A 19826-nucleotide genomic window follows, 5' to 3' on the forward strand; every position below is an offset into this window, starting at 1 on the left:
ACCTGGGAAGTTCAGTATGGGGTTCGAGATTTTTCTAAATCAAGGGCAAGGTTAAGCTCCTAACTCTGCTAGGTCAGGATTCTGAACCACTGGAAAGTTGTGAGTCCCAGCTACAGGTATCCGGGTAGTGGAACTGTAAAATTTAGGGTGGAATCTTGTAAATAACAGTGAGACTTGAGCCTGGGGGAGGAGTCCTGTGAATTGGGAAGGGTCTCTTGAAAATGGAGTGGGGGCAAGGCTCGGGCTGAGGTCTGGATGAAGGGCCTGAGTATATGGGGTCAGTCCTGGAGGATGGTGTCCGAGTGCAGGGTAGGGCCTTGGCCTGTGAGTGGAGACTCGTGATAGAGGGAGGAGCTATTAGCAAAGGGGCGGTTGTAGTCTGGGATTGAGGGCAGAGTCTTGAGTAAAGGGATAGGGCTTGCTTATCTGGAGGTGGAGCCTAAGGTTGGGGGCGGAGTCTCGTGGATTTGAGTGGGTTTCAAGGAGAAGTGGGTGGGGCCTAGTAGCCAGTGGAGGGGAGTGTCTTGTCCGGGGAGGGGTGGAATGGCTGACCAGATCCCAGGAAGTAACATGTCTTGTGCATTCGTCCAAGGAACAGTTCGAGTCCGATGATGGCATAAATGATGATGACGAACAGCACGAGCAGTGCGATGTGCAGTAGTGGCACCAGCGCCTTCATGATGGAATTAAGCACGATGTGCAGGCCTGTGGGGACCCAGGGGCGGGGTCAGCTTAACCCTCTCCTGCTCCCCTCCCCCACCTCCAACCCCTGGGGGCATGCCACTCACTTGGGACCCCAGACACCAGCCTCAGTGGCCGCAGCACCCGAAAAGCCCTCAACGCCTTCACATCGAAGCCCCCCGGCTTCCCCCCGGTATGTGGGGTGTCTCTTGGCCGACCAGGGCCCTGCTCCAGTAGCACGCTAAACAGCCTGGTGGGGTAGCACGGAATTAGGAGGCAAAGGTCCGGTCTTGGGCCCTCCCTCCACCCCTCTCTTCTCGGAAAAGCACAAGTCCCTGTAACTGGAAATGCAAACAAGTTTAAAACGTTAATATTCTTGATTCTGGCTGCCAGATGGAGGCAGTCGGAAGCAGACTTTCCCCTGAGTCCCGAATTCAGCGGGCCTGGGGTAGGAAGTTGAACTAAGGTGGGGGTGTCCCTCGCAGACGCGTACCCGACCACAACGATGATGAAGTCGAGTAGGTTCCAGCCATTGCGGATGTAGGCGCTGGGATGGAGCACCAGCCCATAGGCCACGATCTTGAGCACAGTCTCCACAGTGAAAATCACCAGGAATACGTACTCCACTTGCTCCTGAGGGCGGAGCCGGGGGTGAGGTGGGAGAGCAGGGAGTTATTTGGGGGTGGGGCTTGAGGGGGGCCGGGGAAGGGAAGCTTAGTCCGGGACCTAGGGTGGGGCTGGATGGGGGCGGGCCATCTGGGTCAGAGAGGAGCGGGTGTGGGGAGGATTGAAAGGTTGTGGTGTGGTTCTACTGGGGCTGTATCTGGCTGGGGGTGGCGGGGGTGGTGAGCCTCACCAGGTTGTGGTTGGCAGTATTGGAGTCATCCTCTGGGAAGGGGATGTAGACCCCCAGGGCTACACAGTTGGCAAAGATGGTCAGCAGGATGAGGATGTCGAAGGGCCTCAGGTGGATAGTCAAGGACCCAGGCAGATAGGCCTCAGAATATCCCCCCATTCCCTTGGGGCCCTCCCCACCCAATGCTGACGCTTGACCCAAGGTAACCAGCCCTGACATTCCCAACCCCTGCCTTGACCAAGGCTTTGACTTTGAACCCCCTGGAAACCTTAGACATCCCCAACTCTTGCTGTGATTTAGTCTTTCACCCTTGACACTCCCCCTCCCCGCAGTGACCTTCACCTTTCTCAACTCACCCTCTAATCCAATTCTTGGCTCTTTTTTTTTTTTTTTTGAGAGAGAGAGAGAGAGAAACAGACAGAGAGGGAGAGAGGGAGAGACAAAGTGCAAGCAGGGAAGGGAAAGAGAGTGAGGAGGACAGAGGATCTGAAGCAGTTCTGCACTGATAGCACAGAGCCCATGTGGGGCTCGAACTCACGAACTGTGAGATCGTGATCTGAGCCAAACTTGGATGCTTAACTGACTGAGCCACCCAAGCACCCCCAATTCTTGACTCTTGATCCCTAGTGACCTCAGCCCTCCTCCATTCCAGCCCTGGCCTAATCCTTGATTCTTGGTACCCTGGTGACCCTCACCCCTGAGCGCTGCCCCTGGTTTCCAAGGATGCTTCCACTCCACAATGCTGATGCAGGACCGCCGCAGGGGGTTGGCCAGAGTGAGGCAGAAGAGCGCTCGGGGTGACCGCTGGGCACTGGCCACTGCCACTGTCTTGTGCTTGCTGTGCTGAGTCCTTCGCTTAGGGGTCCCCAGGCCTGATGCCCCGCTGATTTCTTCACCCCCTGATGCTGGAGGCCCAGGGCACAGCCCCCATTCAGGACCAGGGCCTGTCCCATTGGCTGGACTGGGCTCTGGGATGGTGTCTGTGTGGAGAAACCAAGTCAGGGAGGGACTGGGTATTAGGGCAATCATGGCTACCTCCTTCCTGATCCCATCCCAGTGTGTGGGGGAAGAAGAGCTTGTAAAATTAGGGAAAGTTGGGGGGTGCCTGAGTTAAAAATTGAGGGGTGAGAATTGGTGTTGGAATTGATTGGGGGTTGAGAGAGTTTATGGAGAACGGAGGGTGATGTTACATTTCCAAGTAGGATTTGCTGTTAGACTTGGTAGGGAGTTTAAATTGGCTTGGGGTAGGATTAAGTTTATAGCTGGAGGCAAATTTAGGGTTAAATTCGAGTGGTGGACTTCTGGGTTGGGTTTAAATACCGGTGGGAGTGGAGTGTGCTTGAGATAGGATTTAGAGTTAGGACTGGGTGTTTGAATGAGTTGGGATTAGAATTAGGATCAAGATTAGGGTTAAAGTTAAGTTTGAATGGGATTTGAATTTGGCATTGGGGTTTTCAGCTAAGGCCATTCCCAATTCCCATGGCCTTGTTTCAGCCTCTGTGAGGCAGTAGGTTGGCTTGGTTAAGATCCCAAGCTTTGGAGAAAACAAGCTGTCTGAGTTTAAATCCTAACTCTGCCACTTGGTAGCTGTGTGTAGTCTTGGGAAAAATTGCACAACCTTTCTGAGCCTCAATTTCCTTATCTGTGTAATGGAGTGATAAGAGTACCTACATTTTAGAGTTGTTGTAAGGATTAATGAGTTTAGCATTCAGAATAATGTCTAGCACCAACTATTATTCCTATTTTGTAGGTAAGGAAATTGATGCAAAAAGAGATTAAGTGATTTGGTGAAGTGGCTGAATTGGGATTCAAATCTATGCAATTTCTTTTTTTTTTTAATTTTTAAAATGTTTTTATTTATTTTTGAGAGAGACAGAGAGAGACAGAGCATGAACAGGGGAGGAGCAGAGAGAGAGGGAGACAGAATCTGAAGCAGGCTCCAGGCTCTGAGCTGTCAGCACAGAGCCGGACGCGGGACTCAAACTAACAAGCCATGGTATCATGACCTAAGCAGAAGTCGGATGCTTACACGACTAAGCCACCCAGGCACCCCAAACCTATGCAATTTCTGACTCCAAGCCTTCATGACTTACTACCACCAAGAGTGTTCATTCTCTCTCCTCTCTCTCTCTCTCTCTCTCTCTGTGTCCTTAAAAATGGATCTGTGCTCTTTTTGGAAAGTCAGAGACCTACTCACTAACAGTATTGATATCCAGACATTGGGGCTGAGGTTAGGTGAATTTAGAGCTCATAGTAAGGGCTGTATCTATGTTGGCGTTTAGACTCTAACAGGAGTTTGCCCTCTGGTTGATAAGGTTTGTGTTGGGATTAAGCTTGGGGCTGGCTTTGGAATTGGACTCAGGGTGGGCACTAAAATAGAGGTTGGGGCCAGGATTAGGGTCGGGATTCAGCTGGGAACTAAAGCTGTGGATGGGGCTGGGAGGCCATAGGTGCAGGGTCTAGGTCAGGCTGAGAGTCAGGGTTCAGGTGGTGGTAAGGCTATGTTTGTTGCTGGATGGGATGGAAACAGGGTGATGTGGTTCTGATCCCCTGGTGGCTCTCCGGGAGTGGGGTCCTGCTGGGCAGGAGATGGGTCAGAGGGACAGAGGGTAGAGCAGAGCCCAGGCTTGCTCCAAGGGTCTATAGGGGTGGAAGGCTGCTCTCACCTTTCCCGCCTTCAGATGCCGACATCCTCCTTTCGAGGTTGAAGAGCCATCTGCACACAGCCTCCCTCTCTTCCCCCAGCTTTAGAGAGATTAAGGTCACAGGGCGGGGCCATAGCAGGGTTGGATGGGAGGGTGAGTAGGGGCAAAGATAGGATATTTATGGGCCAGGGCTTGGCAACAGAAATGGCACTGATTTTTAAAAAATATTTTTGTAAAATACATACCAGCACCAGTCAGAAATTAAAATAAGAAAAAGGATATCACTTCCCAACAGTATCTGAACTTTGAAGTACATAGAGATAGACCTAACACAATATGCGTATGGGCAAGATCTCCATGGGAAAAAATGATCAAATATTATCAAGTGATTAAAGGGGACCTAACCAAATGGAGAGATATGTTAAATTTACTAATAGAAATAGTCAAGGTTGTGAACATGTCAATTCTTCCCAAAGTGATCTAGAGATTCAGTGTAGTCCAGAACGAAATCCTAAAAGATTTTTCCATGGAATTTGACTAATTGATTCTAAAATCTATATCGATACACAAAGGACCTAGAAAAGCCAAAATCCTTTGAAAAAGTACAAGATGGGAGGACATTCCAGATTACTGTTTACTGTTATAAAGCTACAGTAATTAAGAACAGAACAGAGTTCAGAAACTGAGCCCCACATATATGTCCACATGATTTATGACAAATGTGGCTCACATTTGGCTCACACCCTGACAAATGTGACAAATGTGGCTCACACCCTGCTCAGTGGAGACAGGGTGGTCTTTTTAATGAATGGGGATTTCATGAATGTTTACTGTGTAATTATTCTTTGGAGTGTACACATATGTAAACAAATTTAAAAAAGCATTACAGAATGCATGAATACTAGTGACTACAATGTATGTAATGCTTTGCTACTGTATTATGTGTCAGGTACACGGTAACAATGCTTTACATGAAATTAATTGTTTTAATCCTAGGAAGCAGGTATAGTGATAGTTCTATTTTAGATGAAGAAACTAAGACACAGGGAAGTTATGTAACCTGCCCACCGTTTAGCTACTTGAGCTAAAGACTTGAGCTAAAAAGCTAAGATTCAACCGTAGCCGCTTTACGCTAAAGCCCCAGCCCTTAACTTGTACACTTTTACAATGGTAAGATGAATGCCGCCTTGAACGTACGTGTCAGGAAGCCGCTCTCAGGCTGGTCCCTTTTTTGAACAATGCGCACGGGCACGCGCGTACAAAGGCACACACGCTCGCGCTCTCGCTCTCGCTCAAGGTATATTTCTTTGCCTCCCTGGAAGAAACCCCCCCCCCCCCACCGCCCCCGGACTGCAAGCGGAAGAACTACAAGTCCCAGCAGCCATTGCACACTCAAGCCTACATACGCACCTTTGCACCAGGACGCCAGGCGTCCGGCGTGCGCCACACTCACTCTCGGAACTACACTTCCCGTCTGTCCCCGCGCAGCCTGTGACACTCCTTGGACCGCGAGTGCCGAGCGGGATTTCTACAGCCGCGCCTCTCTTGCTCGGACCCGGCCCTGGACCCGGCCTCGGACTCGAACACGGCTCCATCATGGAGGAGGCGGACCGAATCCTCATCCATTCCCTTCGCCAGGCCGGCACGTAAGGACACAGCCCCCGCCCACCCCTAAATACCCACATCCGGGGCTACAAAACTCTGGACCCAGTCACCCGGGAACCTTAAAACCCTGGACGTTGATATCCAGGGTTCCAACTTCCAGGACCCTAAGACACCCCTGGTCCCTTTCACAGACACATACGTGCGCGCGCGCGCGCGCGCGCGCACACACACACACACACACACACACACACACACACGCAGGCACTGTGACATCAGGGGCTTCCCAAACCCTTTGTCCCCGACACTTGGTAAACACTAAACTCCAGGATCCAGACATCTCGAGACCTTAAAACCTTGGAACCTCAAGACCCAGTACCCTGAAATCTGTGGATCTTGACATCAATACCTTGGGACCCTGATACCGGGAAAATCTAAGCCACCTGTATTTTGAGTACCAGGGAATTTAAACACCCAGGACCCCGGCACTTAAAAACCCTGGGCCTGGATACTTGGGAACCTTCAAACCCTGTTCCCCAACACCTGGGCTTTTTAAATCCCCAGATCCTAAAATCTGGCGATCTCAACACTTAGTGACCCTGACGCACAAGGACTTCTGTATTCGAGGCCCCTAAAACCCCAGGGTGCCAATATCTAGGGAGCCTTATGTCTGGATTGCTTGAAACTAGAAGGTCTTATTATCCAGGGATCTTGACATCTAGGGACCCTGAAGTTTGGAAGTCCTGAAAACCTGGGCCTCCCAATATCTAGTCTCAAAACTCCAGGAGCTCAATATCTAGGGGCCCCTGACATGCAGGGAACATGATACCTGGGAATCCAGAAACCCAGAGAGCATGCCGCCTGGGTCCCTTGCCCTTCCCAGACCCCAGAAATTTAAGACTTTTAATCATAAGGAAATTTGAGATTTTTTTGAATTCAGATCCCTTCCGTCCACCATTAGGACCTAAGGACTTCCCCAGTTCTTAGTTTTCCAAATGGAAGTTGCAGTCACCAACACCTAGGACCTGTTTGAAATGTGGCCATCCTCCCTACTCCCACCTGATACTAATGCTTCCAGAAGGCAGCAGGGCCCAGCATGATCCCCGTTTCCTGGCTACTTCCTACACTGAGCCTGCTCCCTTCTTTTTCAGGGCAGTTCCTCCAGATGTGCAGACCCTGCGAGCCTTCACCACGGAGTTGGTTGTAGAAGCTGTGGTCCGTTGTCTGCGTGTGATCAATCCTGCTGTGGGCTCTGGCCTCAGTCCTCTGCTGCCTCTGGCCATGTCCGCCCGGTTCCGCCTGGCCATGAGCCTGGCTCAGGCCTGCATGGTGAGTGCCCTCCTCCCAATACACACAGCCTCTTCCTTCCTCCTTCACAAAGTTACTAAGTTCCTTTGAAACTCTTGCCTTTCCTCTCTGACACCTCCCCTGGTGGCTTAGTGTTCATTAGTGGTTAAGGATGTTGGGTCTATGGTCAAACCGTCCAAGTTGCTCAGACCCTCACTATACTGCTTGTGAACTGTTTTACCGTAACCCTTCTGGGCTTCAGTTTCCTTATTTGTGAAACTGAGATGATAAAAGTAGAGTCCTTATGGGCATTAAATGAGTTGATCTAGTTTGTGATGCTTAGCACCAAGAGGCTCTGAGTAATGTCATTTCTCCTAGCTTGCTGGCTCTGTGACTTTGGGTTAGTCTCTTAATATCTTTGGGCTTCAGTTTCCTCACTTGCAAAATGGACATAAGAATTGTACCCACCACATAGGGTTGCTATGAGCATTAAAAATGAGCTGATATGTAAAAAGCTGGATATAATAAGCTTTGTGCAAGTGGTTTTACTCTTCTTAGATAGGCCTGATCTGGCTGCTTGCATCCCAGCAACCTATGGCTTTTAATGAATGTAAACATGGCCAAACAGACCTAGTATATGGTGGTAGGGTGAAAATTTCCATTTAGCCTCTGGGGACAGGGCGGTCAAGTTTCTTGAGTTTGTACCTTGCTTACGTAGTGTCTATCTCTTAACAGTAGGCTGTGGGGCTCTGTCCTTCCCTTAGATCTCAGGTTCACTTTGCTCTTGGGGGTTCTCAGGTTCTTCTCTCTGGGGCCCTTGGTGCCCTCTCGAGCCCGGCAATCTATCCCCTGGCCTGGAGCTGTTTTCTCGAGGAGGACACTTTTTAAGGGAGAAGTTCTGTTCTCTTAGACCAAGGACAGTACACAGTGATGTTGAGGAGGAGTTGGGGATCTGGCTTCCCCCGTTTCTCTGTTCCTCTCTTCTGTTTGTGTGGCCTCTCACTGGATCTGGTGTTGGCTTACCTGCGCTTACACTCTCTCTAGCGTGGGGCAGAGAGTGTGGCCAAGAGGGACCCTCGATTGGCCCCAGAACCTCCATTTGCCTGCAGTAGGCAGAAAAGGTCTCTTCTAACCCAGCTGGATGCTTCCATGTTCGGCTGTCTGCCTCTTCGTGTGCCCCATGCCTGGAACCACTTTCTGCCACTCAGCCACCTCCATAGTTTGGTGTCTATCACTTCACACACCTGACTCCTGGAATGAGTTTCTATATCAGTCACAACTCTTTGATTGCAGGTGTCGGAAAGAACCCAAAGTAAGATAGCTTAAAAGCCAGTGGTTTTCACACTCTTTTGACTGTGACCTTATGTTGTGACCTAATACACACACATGCAGGTAATAATGATGTTTTCTGAGTGTATGCCCTGTGTTGGGCACTGTGGTGACATGATGTTAACTTACTTAATTCTTGCGACAACTTTCAGAAGTAGATACCATTGGTATCCCTTTTTTCAGATGAGGAAAGCAAAGCACCAAGAAATTAAGTGATTTGCCTGAGGTCACAAGGTTGGGAAGAGGCAAAACTTGGATTTGGATCCAGGAAGTCTGCTTTCAGAGCCCATGCAGCTCCAGACCAACAGCAACTCTGGCAGAGAAAAAGGCTTTCTGGGCCGGTGTCTCAGTCCTCACCCAGAACCCCGATGGGGCCTTTGATCTCTTAAGGCAGACACATAGGGAAAGTACTATCAGCCCCATTTTACAGCTAGGGAACTTGAGTTTCCAAGTGGTTAAATAACTGGCCCAAGGCTTTATAGCCAGTAAGTAGCAGTGGATGGATTTTAACTCCGATCTTTTTATACCAAAGCCTGGAAAATTACTTCTAAAATAAAAATAAAAATTTCTAACAAATTATTGTTTTGAGTAGGTCATTTTATTAGACAGGGTCCAGTCTGGAGATAGAAACCCCAGCAGTAGTTGGAACAGGGAAATTTTGATATAAAGAATTGTTAACCAAGGGGCGCCTGGGTGGCTCAGTTGGTTAAGTGTCCGACTTCAGCTGGAGTCATGATCTCACGGTTTGTGGGTTTGAGCCCTGTGTCAGGCTGTGTGCTGACTCTTAGAGCCTGAAGCCTGCTTTGGATTCTGTGTCTCCCTCTGCCCCTCCCCTGCTCATTCTCTGTCTCTCTCTGTCTCTCAAAAATAAACGTTAAAAAATTTTTTTAAAGAAGTGTTAACCAAGTAAAAGGTGGTTAGCTATTGAAGGGGTAAAAGGGATCTCCAAGGTATGACAGAAGGAACATGATACCTGGCTGAGGCTCCCATTCCAGACTGTTCACCCCATTACCCTGCCTGTCTGCTATAAGGGAGTTACTTTGATTGGTTTCTTGTGTGTCTTTCTGGTTCTTCTTTTTTTTTTTAATGCAGATATAAGCAAATGTGAATATACTTCTTTCCCCTTTCTTTTTCATTTCTTTCTTTCTTTTCGTATTAAAGAGATTTTAATTGCCCAGTTTCTGGTTATAAGCAATGGTTCATGACTCATACTAAAAGTCCTTTCCACCTAACTTAATAACTGTCTAAGGTGCATAACAAACCATGAAGCAAGTCGAGAGCATATTTCTTTGAAATAGTCTAAAACACCTGTATCAGAAAGTGATCCACTCGGAGCATTTTATTTAACATGATTAGACAGCCTGTCCTTCCTTTTCGTGGCATTTCATATTCTCTGTTTCCTGGTGGTTTTTCTCCAGAGAGCACATCTATATACTCTGCAGAGTCTGGAAGGGAAAAAGCAAAACCAAAAGCCTGCTTCCTGGTTTGAAGCTGGGGAGAAAAGGCCCTCTTATAACTGTCAGGAGGGTCGACTTGAGGTCATCTTTGAACCACGTGAAGTTTTTTTTTTTTTTCAGAGCCCTTCACTTTCCAGGTCTCTGCCCCTTTTTATGTCTTCTTTAGCAGCTTTTTCGTTAGTTTGGCTGTTGTGTTGAGGAAAGTCTCTATGAGTTACTGGCGCTACGTTGTAAATTAATCAAGTGTGTTGTTTTGTTTGACTTTGCCAAATTGCCCTCCCTGGGCTTTGTTTAATTTTGGCCTTCCCAACAGCAGTGTAGGAGAGAGCACTTGTTTCTCCACAGCCTTGTCCACTGATTTTTGCCTGTTCAGTAGGTGAGGAATGGCATCTCAGTATAGTTTTTCTCCTCAGCTTTGTACTTTGACAAACTTTCAAATTTAAAGAAAAACAAAAGTGGAATGATAACCCCTGTATAACCCTTGTATACCCTTCTCCTAGTTTCCTATAGTGTTAACATTTTGCTCCATTCTTGTCTCTGTATATAGATGCGCGCGCACGCGCGCACACACACACACACACACACACACACACACACACACACACACTTTTTTTTGCTGAGCCATTTGAAAGTGGAAGACAGCATGACACTAAAATTTTCAGCATGCCGCTCCTAAGTAGAAGGATATTTGCCAGCATAACCACAATGTTGTGATCACACCCGTGAAATGTAATATTGATAGCATATATTAGTATTGACAGTATATATTAAAATACCAGTATCTAATACCTAGTGCGTGGCCAAATATCCCCCGTTGTCCCCAAAAATATCCTTTGTAGCGTTTTTTTTTTAAACCTGTAGAATCTAATCGAGGATCACACATTTTATTTCACTGTTGCGTCTCTAATCAGACACATCCTACAGTCCTCCCTTGTTTTTGTTTCTTTGTTTCTTTTGTGATGAGGAATGTTTCTGAAGAGTCTAAGCCAGCTGTTGGATGGAATGCCCTATGATTTGAGTTGGTCAGAGTGTTTTCTGATGATTAGATGCAGGTTTTGGGCAGGAACACTGCCAGAGCAATGGGGGCTCCCTCCCAGCGTGCACCTGGAGAAGAGAACATCAGGTGGTCCCGGGTCGGTGATGCTTGTGTGAGATCTCTCAATGTGCTTTCAGTTTGTGTCTTTCTTATAAGCAAGGTTGGATATATTTGCCTATGTTTAAGGGCCATTTTCATTTCTTTTTCTGTGAACTGCCTGTTCCTATCTTTTGCCAATTTTTCTCTTGTATTACCAGTCTTTTATTGCTTCAGGTTTTTGTTTTCTTTTTTTGAGATTTATGTATAGAGAGAAAGCATGAGTCAGGGAGAGGGGCAGAGGGAAAGGAAGGAGAATCCCAAGCAGAGCCCGATGTGGGGCTCGATGCCATGACCTGGGGATCATGACCTGAGCCAAAACCAAGAGTCAGATGCTCAACCCACTGAACCACCCAGGCCCCTGCTTGTTTACTCTTAATCTACTAGGTCGATTTATTCTTTGTGTGTGATAGGAACTCCAAATATTTTTTTTCCATCTTGTCATCACTGTTTGACTTTGTAATTATATTCTTTAAAATTTTTGTTTCGGACACGAGGGTGGTTCAGTTGGTTAAATGTCTGACTCTTGATTTCAGCTCAGGTCATGAACTTGTGATTCGTGAGTTCAAGCTCCTCATCAGGCTCTGCACTGGCAGCAAGGAGCCTTCTTGGGATTTTCTTTCACCCTCTCTCTCTCTTCCCCTCCCCTGCTCTTGTTCTCTCTCTTTCCTTCTCTCTCTCTCTCTCTCTCTCTCTCTCTCTTTCTCTCTCAAAAACAAATAAATAAACATTAAAAACTTTTGTTTCTTTTCATGTATTCAGAAATATTCATTTTCTCTTTTATGGCCTCTGGATTTTGGCTCATAGTTAGGCCAGAGCTTTAATCTTATTTCTTGCTCTCTGTAGCATTGACTATAATCACTCTGTGGCTTCCCTCAGAGGTCTGGAAGCCTTGGGGAGCCAAGGGGAAGTTCAGAGAGTAGTGGTTGGTGAGAGAGTGGGAGCATTTGTGGTCTAGGCCCAGGGTTCCCAGGGCAGGAGGATTCTGGCTGCCTAATAGAGGCTACCTCCCCAACCCCCAGGACCTGGGCTATCCGCTGGAGCTTGGCTATCAGAACTTCCTCTACCCCAGTGAGCCTGATCTCCGGGATCTACTTCTCTTCTTGGCTGAGCGTCTGCCCTCTGATGCCTCTGAGGATGCAGATCAGCCTGCAGGTATGGGGTGCCCAGGGCGTGGTGGGGTGAAGAAGAGTGTGGCAGAGGGGCCAAGAGAGGTGGAGGTGGTAAAAAGGTTGGGGGTGTGTGTGGGATGTGTCTTTGGGAGAGCTGGGTAGGAGAGGAAGATTGGGGCTGGGGGAGGGGAGGCAGTGCAGGGGGAAGGGGGTCTGGGCTTGGGCTGCCCCAGGTGGGGAGTTTGTTCTGGGAGGGTCCTCTCTGCCTCACCTCCTCCTTGCCCCCCCCCCCCCCCAACCACATGGGCCTCCTTGGTGCTTCTCAGCCACTCCAGGCATCAGGGCCTTTGTATTTGCCAGATTATTCTTCCCCTGGATATCCTCCTGGTTCACCCCCTTACCTTTTAGAGGTTTTGTTCACATGTCCCCTTAGGGAGGCCCTCCTCAGACTGCCTTGTTTAAAATGACATGCTCCTCTCTGCAGTCTTTACCCTCCTCTTGGATCACCATCCGACAGTTTTCTGTATCGTACTCATGACCTTTGTCATGTTCTCCTCTACCAGCATGCTGGTTCCATGAGGGCAGGGATGTTTATCAGCTTGTTCACTGAAGGATCCCAAGAGTCTAGAACAGTGACTGGTCCATAGTAGGTGCTCAGTTAGTGTTGAATGGCCAAGTGTGAGAACCACAGCTAGACAGATCTGCATCTCTGGGATGGGGTCAGGGAGCCACGGCTGCTTTCCTGGCATATGCATTTTTGGAACTGTGGCACTGTCACCTGATTGATACTCCTTCCCCACTCTTCATAGGTGACTCAGCTATCCTTCTCCGGGCCATCGGGAGCCAAATCCGGGACCAGCTGGCCCTGCCCTGGGTCCCTCCCCTCCTTCGCACTCCCAAGCTACAGCACCTCCAGGTGGGACCCCCCCCCCAACTCATATCGGTGTTGCTCATCCCTAGCTTGCCCCCCCACCCCAGGGGGCTCAGGTTTTTGACCCCCCCTCCCACCAGTGCCCCTATAACAGTTCATCATGGAGGCTCTGATTCTGCTCTCCCACCAGGGTTCTGCCTCCCAGAAGCCTTTCCACACTACCAGGCTGGCCATGTCTGAGTTGAGTTCCAGAGGAGGTAAGTGTGAAGCTGCAGAGAGGGGCTGGAGAGAAGGGTAGAGGTGGGCCTGACCCTATGGCCAGGTGGCCAGGCAGGAGGGCTAGCTGACTATGTTCCTGCCTCCAGAGTCCCGGGAGTTCCAGGCGAGTCCTCTGTTGCTACCAGCCCCCACCCAGGTGCCCCAACCCACTGGGAGGGTGGCCTCACTCCTCGAATGCCATGCCATCCAGCTCTGCCAGCACATGGGCCGGGACCACCCTGGGGATGAGGACTGGGTCCACCGGGCACCACGCCATCCCACCCAGGTACTGCCCGATGCTTGGCTCCCCACTGCCAGGGCTCCTGCTCATGGCTGCTTCCTGCTGCTCCCGTCTCAGCTTCCCTTGGTCCTCTGCCCCCTCCTTTCCCCACTTTGTCCTTCATCATCCCCCCTCTGCATGCATGCACCTCCCTGGCTCCTCCCCTGAGAGAACACTGGAGCCAGAAAGACTGTGGGCCTCGGACAAGTCAGTATCCCTCCCCAGAGCCTTGGTTTCCAATTCTGAGATACAGAAGCTGATAGGAGGGGGCCCCCCCCCCCCCCAGCTCAGGCTAGTGCTTGACTGAACCATGTGTAGGCTCCCAACAACCAGAATGGTCAGAACTTGCCCCCTTCCTTCCTGTTTCTACTACCTTTTTCCCACCCCTGAGTGTCTCATTCTTTCTCTGTCTCTGCCACTGTCACCAATACTCATTTTTTTCTGTCCCTAGATCTCTGCACTGTCTTTTCTGGTCACTGTCTTTCTTGTTCTGTGGCTTTGCCACCCCTCCTTCCCACCCTTCTGTCTGTCTCCTCATGTCTGTACTGCGTCTCTCCCCTTCCCATCTGTTCACCTCTGTAACTGTTCTGTTTGCCCCCTGCCTCCCCCACTGCCACTTGTTCCATCTTTACTTCTGTCCATCTTTTTGAAACTTACAGAGATTTTCGAACACAGAAATAGAATATTCTAATGAATCTTATGGAGCTGTAATCCACCTTCAACTATAAGCGTCTCACCAATCTTTCTTCATCTGTTCTCCCCCGATTTTTTTTAATATTATTTTATTTTAAGAAAATGTTTATTTATTTTGAGAGACTGAGTGAGAGCATGGGTGCAGGGCAGAGAGAGAGAGAGAGAGAGAGAGAGAGAGAGAGGGAATATATCCCAAGCAGGCTCCACACTCAGTGCAGAGCCCGACACAGGGCTCGATCTCATGACCAGGAGATCACGATCTGAGCTGATATCAAGAGTCAGTTGCTTAACTGACTGAGCCACCCAGGTGCCCCCTTTCAGTATTATTTTAAAGCAAATCCCAGTATTCATGCCATTTCAACTCTAAATACTGCAGTATACATCTCTTAACTCATAAGGGCATTCACTTTAAAAAAAATTTTTTTTTCAACATTTATTTATTTTTGGGACAGAGAGAGACAGAGCATGAACGGGGGAGGGGCAGAGAGAGAGGGAGACACAGAATCGGAAACAGGCTCCAGGCTCTGAGCCATCAGCCCAGAGCCTGACGCGGGGCTCGAACTCACGGACCGCGAGATCGTGACCTGGCTGAAGTCGGACGCTTAACCGACTGCGCCACCCAGGCGCCCCAGGCATTCACTTTTTAAAGTAACCACTGGGTCTTTTTCACACTGAGTAATATTAACAATGATCTTTTAATACTGTCACTGAGTTTGTAATCAGATTTCCTCAGTTGTCTCAAAACTACCTCTGTCCCCCACCCCATTCCACTCTGCGTCTACCTGCTTCTCTGCCCAGCACCTCTGGCTCTCTGTCTCTGCTCTGTCCCCACATAGCCTTTAATGTTCCTCTCTTATTTGGGAGCTACTGATTTGCTCTTCTGGTGTGGAGAGAAGTGTGGCTGTGAGGAGAGGACCCTGTCCTTGGGGAGCTCCCAGACCGGTGGGTCAGGAGAGGGGGACTGGGCCCCCTCGGTGGGAGAGGCTACTGGGTGGCCATGACTGGTTGGTAGCACTTTGTCAGGCAGCTCCCTGGAGGAGACAGGGCCTTGGGTGCCTAGTGGGCCTCTACGCCCCCCTGTCTGCCCTGCCATCTGTTTCCAGGAGGACACACGGGCTCAGCGGCAGCGGCTACAGAAGCACCTGGCTGAGCATCTGCGCCACACCTGGGGCCGGCCAGGGGCCCCTCCACAAGCCCGAGACCTGGGGGAGCTGCTGCAGGCCTGGGGTGCTGGAGCCAGGACTGGTGCTTCCAAGGGCTCCCGCTTCACACACTCAGAGAAGTTCACCTTCCATCCCGTGAGTGTGTCTCAATGGACACCGGCGTGCTGATGGGGCCGAGGCAGGCTCACAGGGTTGCTCTGTGTACAGACAGCACACTTTGTCCACACAGGTTTCTGTGTTCCCAATGGGCATGCCCTCTCCGCACTGGGGTGGATACCCAGAGGGGTCCCCTGGGTTCTCAGGGGCTTCAGTGGAGAGAGGGTGGAGGGCAGGAGACCATGTAAGGGTGTTGGAGTGCTCTTTGTGCAAACCCCAGCTTCCCCCAGACAGTCTCGTCTGGAGATATCTTCTGTCCTTTACCCAGAAGGGTGCTGATCCTTCTCATGGGAGGTGGGCGGGAGCTGTCAGGGTCAGGGAGGTTTCTTTATGAGCAAATGCTTCCAGCCTGTGGTCTCAGAGAGTGCCTGGGTCCTTATACACTCAGTCTGACAGCTGTCGGTGGTTGAGTGGACATGAGGATGGTGCAGGGAGGGCACTTGGAGGGGGTGCTAAGGCTGGGTTGGGAGGGGCAGGGCCTTTCCTCAACAGTCAGGATACTCCCTTCTCACTCCCCCAGGAGCCTGAGGCCCAGGCAGCCCAGGTGTCTGACATGCCGGCCACCTCCCAGCGGCCTGAACAGGTAAGCGGAGCAGTGGCGGGGGTTCTGGGCCCTTGCCTGCCTGCTGGGCCCGACACCCCCATCCAATTGGCCTGTGCCTCCCAGGACACACGGGCAGCTCAAGAGCAGGAGCTGGAGTCTCTTCGGGAACAACTGGAGGGAGTGAAGCATAACATTGAAGAGGTTGAAGCCAACATGAAGACCCTGGGAATCAGCCTCGTGCAGGTGGGAGGTGGGGTTGGGTCACAGTGGGGCCTAGAGGGACTTGAAGGGGCTGAGAGGACTCTGTAGGGGTCTGCAGATGTTAGAAGGGTTCACAGGCGACCTTGGGGACCTGTGGGCTCTTGATGATTCAGGAAAACCAGTGGGGGTGAGAGAGGGATGTAGGGTCGGGGGGTTGGACCTATGGAGTTGGGTCACCTGTGGGCATCAGTCAGGCCATGTGTGTGTCTATGAGAATCAGGAGGGGTGCGAGCATCTGTGGGCATCTGTGTGGGCATGACAGATCTGTGTGGGCAGGGGCTGGTGGGCCTTGTCAGGGTTCCTGGGGGCCATTGTGGACGTGGAGGGGTCAGAGGGGACTATGGGTGTCTCTCACCGCTTGTAGGTTTCTGTGGCAATCAGGACGGGCCAGGGGGCCAATAGAGGGTAAAGGGATGTGTTGTCATCTGTGGGGGCTCAGGCTAGGCTAGGGCTTTCCAGGCTCAGTGGGGGATGTGGTGTGTCGCTGGGCTCCTGCAATGATGGCAGTGGGGGTCACGGGTGCCAGGTGGAGACCGAGTGTCGGCAGAGCGAGCTGAGCACGGCGGAGCGTGAGCAGGCCCTGCGCTTGAAGAGCCGGGCTGTGGAGCTGCTGCCTGACGGTGCTGCCAACCTCGCCAAGCTGCAGGTGGGGCTGGTGCCATGGCTGGGTGGGAGGGTTGGAGTCGGAAGGGTCCAGCCTGTGTGACGGGTATCCCCTACCACCACCCCCACCTAGCTCGTGGTAGAGAGTAGTGCCCAGCGGGTGATCCACTTGGCGGGTCAGTGGGAAAAGCACCGGGTCCCTCTCCTGGCTGAGTACCGCCACCTCCGAAAGCTCCAGGACTGCAGAGAGGTAGGTTGTGGGGTCCTGGGCTGTATGTGGGGGGCAGGTTCAGTCCCTCCCTAGGGGGCCATCCCTGTGCTCTGCTCACTGTCCCTCTGCCCATGGGGTCCTGGCAGCTGGAATCTTCTCGGCGGCTGGCAGAGATCCAGGAGCTGCACCAGAGTGTACGGGCAGCTGCCGAAGAGGCCCGCAGGAAGGAGGAGGTCTATAAGCAGCTGGTAAGGCCTGCATGGGGAGCCCTGGGTGGTTCGGAGTGGGTGGGGGTGGGGGTCCCAGGGGAATGTCTGCTGTGTCCCCACCTAGGTATCAGAGCTGGAGACCCTGCCTCGAGACGTGTCCCGGCTGGCCTATACCCAGCGCATCTTGGAGATTGTGGGCAACATCCGAAAGCAGAAGGAAGAGATCACTAAGGTGCACCATCATGGCTGTGGAGGGTTGGGGCACACGGACAGGCACGCCCAAGGGGCAGATGTGTGTAGCATGGCCACATGGACACCCCACTCCCTCCGAAAGGCAGAGCTGTGTAGCCATACCCCAACACAGAGCGGTCCTACCCAGTCCACTCCAGCCACGCCCGATGCAGTGACTCACACCCTGTCTGGATGTGAGAGCATGCGCACAAATGCCCTCAGCTGGCCGGCTAGTCTGTGCCAGACATGGGCTTATTGGCTACACTGTTCTCCACCAGATCTTATCGGACACAAAGGAACTTCAGAAGGAAATCAACTCCTTGTCTGGGAAGCTGGACCGGACATTTGCAGTGACTGATGAGCTTGTTTTCAAGGTGTGGGACAGGCTGGGCCAGGTGGAGGGGTGGGGGGCGCTGCTAGGCTACTGCCTGCCTGTCTGCTCACAGGTTGGCTTGGGTCTAGGCCCTGTGTGAGCCTTGTAGGTGCACTGCTGCTTGGGCCTGGCTGTGTGCCATGGAGGATGAAGTCAGGGGAGTGGGAGAGGGTGGCCTTGTGCGGTCCTGGAGGTGGTAGACGTGGGGAGCGTGGGGGAGGCCCACTGATCCCTTCTGTCTGGTCAGGATGCCAAGAAGGATGATGCCGTTCGGAAGGCATACAAGTATCTAGCTGCTTTGCATGAGGTGAGTGGAGAAGCGTGCCTGGGGCTGCCTGGGGTGGGGCATGGTTGGGGTGCAAGCCTTCTGCTCCTGCCATCCCCAGAACTGCAGCCAGCTCATCCAGACCATCGAGGACACAGGCACAATCATGCGGGAGGTTCGAGACCTTGAGGAGCAGGTGAGGCTTGGGGTAGGAGGGGAAACCAAGACAGGCCAGTGGACAGCAGCTTGGTTAACATCACGAGAGGCTGTGGGACTGGACACAGCCTGTGGCTGGACTCTCAGCCATGCCCCTTAGTAGCTGTGTGTGTGTAAGCTGGCATAGGCCAGTGGCCTTCTCTGAGCCTCAGTTTCCACCCCAGAGGTCTTCACACCTGCCTCCCAGGGCTTCAGCTTGAGTATGCGGTGGCTAATCCTGCCATATAGCAAATGATGCTTTAGGTGAACAGATGACACGTGCAGAGGCCTGTCGGTGGGACACAGCAGGCTGTTGTTGGAGGAGGGTGGGGGGAGCACGGGAGGGGCCTTGAGTGGCCTCCATGGAGGCAGGGTGGCGAACAGGAGCTGGAAAGGGGGCCCGGCCCACTGAAGGGATGCGATTCGCGTTGCCTTAGATCGAGACGGAGATGGGAAAGAAGACCCTCAGCAACCTGGAGAAGATCCGCGAGGACTACCGAGCCCTTCGCCAGGAGAACGCTGGCCTCCTGGGGCGGGTCCGTGAGGCCTGAGGAGCCCCCAGCATAGGTCTCCTTCTGGCCTTAGGCAGGGATTTGGGATGTTGGGGGCCATGGCCAAGCGCTTGCCCTAGCCATTCCCTCTGTTGGCTGTGCAATTCCTCCTGCTATGGCCTTAGCTCCAGACCCCTGCCCACCTGACCCCAACCCTTATCTGGGATGATCATCCAGAGTGTGGGAATTTGGCTACAGTTTATTGGGGTTAGGGCCTTGGATCCTGAATAAATGAGGGGCTCTGACTGCAGTCTAAGCTGAGGCATGGATGGGGACGTAAGGCACAGAATGGGGGAGGTGGGGTGGGTGACAGGAGAGGCATGGGGTATATTTGGTGATTCAGTGTGTGTGTGGCTGTGAAAGCCCATGTGGGACTCAGGAAATCCACTGTGGCGCTGTGTGGGTGTGCGCACACGTGAGATGCACAGGTGTGTTCTGATGGGCTGTGTGACCAAGAGGATTTGTTCCGAGCTGCCGGAGGATGTGTGTGACTGGTATGTGTCTGTGTGGTTCTTTGGGTCCTGAGATCCTGAAGCTACCAAGGCTGCTTGGGCACACCCCGTGTGGCCCTGTACCTGTGGGCCTGGAGGATGGTTGTGGGTGTGTGCTTTGGGGTATGTGGGCTGACAGAACTGTGCTCAGGTGCGATCGTCTGCGTGATTGCAGATTTGAGGTTGCCTGGGTGTGCTGTGGCAGGCTCTTTGTGTTTTGGTGCTTGTATTGCATCCGAGGGACAGGACTGTGACTGTCTGTGTGTCTTTTTGAGCCCCCAGGGTCATCTGGGAGAGTGACTGAGGCAGGCCATGTGTGTGGTTGGTTGCAAAGGCTCAGTTTGGCTAAAGAGCTTGTAGGAAGCCAGGC

At 51.7% G+C, this 19826-nt stretch overlaps 2 protein-coding genes and 1 long non-coding RNA gene across 10 annotated transcripts in view; 2 read left to right on the forward strand and 1 right to left on the reverse strand.

The window, feature by feature from the left end:
• Window positions 1-1018, forward strand: part of LOC121026064 (uncharacterized) — an 18886-nt gene extending 17868 nt beyond the window's left edge. The window contains exon 3 of the long non-coding RNA XR_005788249.1: window positions 1008-1018. This is a non-coding gene — a long non-coding RNA (uncharacterized LOC121026064). The remainder of the gene's footprint in view (window positions 1-1007) is intronic.
• CACNA1F (calcium voltage-gated channel subunit alpha1 F) overlaps window positions 1-4282 on the reverse strand; it is a 25052-nt gene extending 20770 nt beyond the window's left edge. For all 8 annotated transcript variants that reach the window (XM_040468869.1, XM_040468868.1, XM_040468870.1 and 5 more), the window contains exons 1-6: window positions 4204-4282; window positions 2265-2517; window positions 1538-1643; window positions 1175-1314; window positions 789-931; window positions 553-705 (exon numbers count right to left, since the gene is read on the reverse strand). In XM_040468869.1, the coding sequence (XP_040324803.1) occupies window positions 553-705; window positions 789-931; window positions 1175-1314; window positions 1538-1643; window positions 2265-2517; window positions 4204-4228 (820 nt within the window). In that variant the 5' untranslated portion in view covers window positions 4229-4282. The remainder of the gene's footprint in view (window positions 1-552; window positions 706-788; window positions 932-1174; window positions 1315-1537; window positions 1644-2264; window positions 2518-4203) is intronic.
• Window positions 4283-5615: 1333 nt separating this feature from the next.
• Window positions 5616-19215, forward strand: CCDC22 (CCC complex scaffolding subunit CCDC22). Its single transcript, XM_040468877.1, has 17 exons — window positions 5616-5828; window positions 6936-7113; window positions 12012-12144; window positions 12911-13017; window positions 13163-13229; window positions 13338-13516; window positions 15307-15501; window positions 16043-16105; window positions 16190-16309; window positions 16854-16973; window positions 17064-17180; window positions 17288-17389; window positions 17475-17582; window positions 17860-17955; window positions 18202-18261; window positions 18341-18415; window positions 18852-19215. Exons 1-17 carry the CDS (start codon window positions 5779-5781, stop codon window positions 18963-18965), a joined length of 1884 nt encoding a protein of 627 aa, XP_040324811.1. The 5' UTR covers window positions 5616-5778; the 3' UTR covers window positions 18966-19215.
• Window positions 19216-19826: the final 611 nt, after the last annotated feature.

This window comes from Herpailurus yagouaroundi, unplaced genomic scaffold (genome assembly GCF_014898765.1).
Source record: "Herpailurus yagouaroundi ecotype Mexico unplaced genomic scaffold, PumYag 67793, whole genome shotgun sequence".
Taxonomy (NCBI): Eukaryota; Metazoa; Chordata; class Mammalia; order Carnivora; family Felidae; genus Herpailurus; species Herpailurus yagouaroundi.

What these genes read in the sequence shown, in the direction of transcription:
- CCDC22 (XM_040468877.1), top strand. Translation starts at nt 5,779, where the DNA reads ATGGAGGAGGCGGACCGAATCCTCATCCATTCCCTTCGCCAGGCCGGC. An exon ending in AGAAGTTCACCTTCCATCCC is followed by an intron (nt 15,502 to 16,042) that starts GTGAGTGTGTCT and finishes TCACTCCCCCAG; the next exon opens with GAGCCTGAGGCCCAGGCAGC. An exon ending in ATCTAGCTGCTTTGCATGAG is followed by an intron (nt 18,262 to 18,340) that starts GTGAGTGGAGAA and finishes TGCCATCCCCAG; the next exon opens with AACTGCAGCCAGCTCATCCA.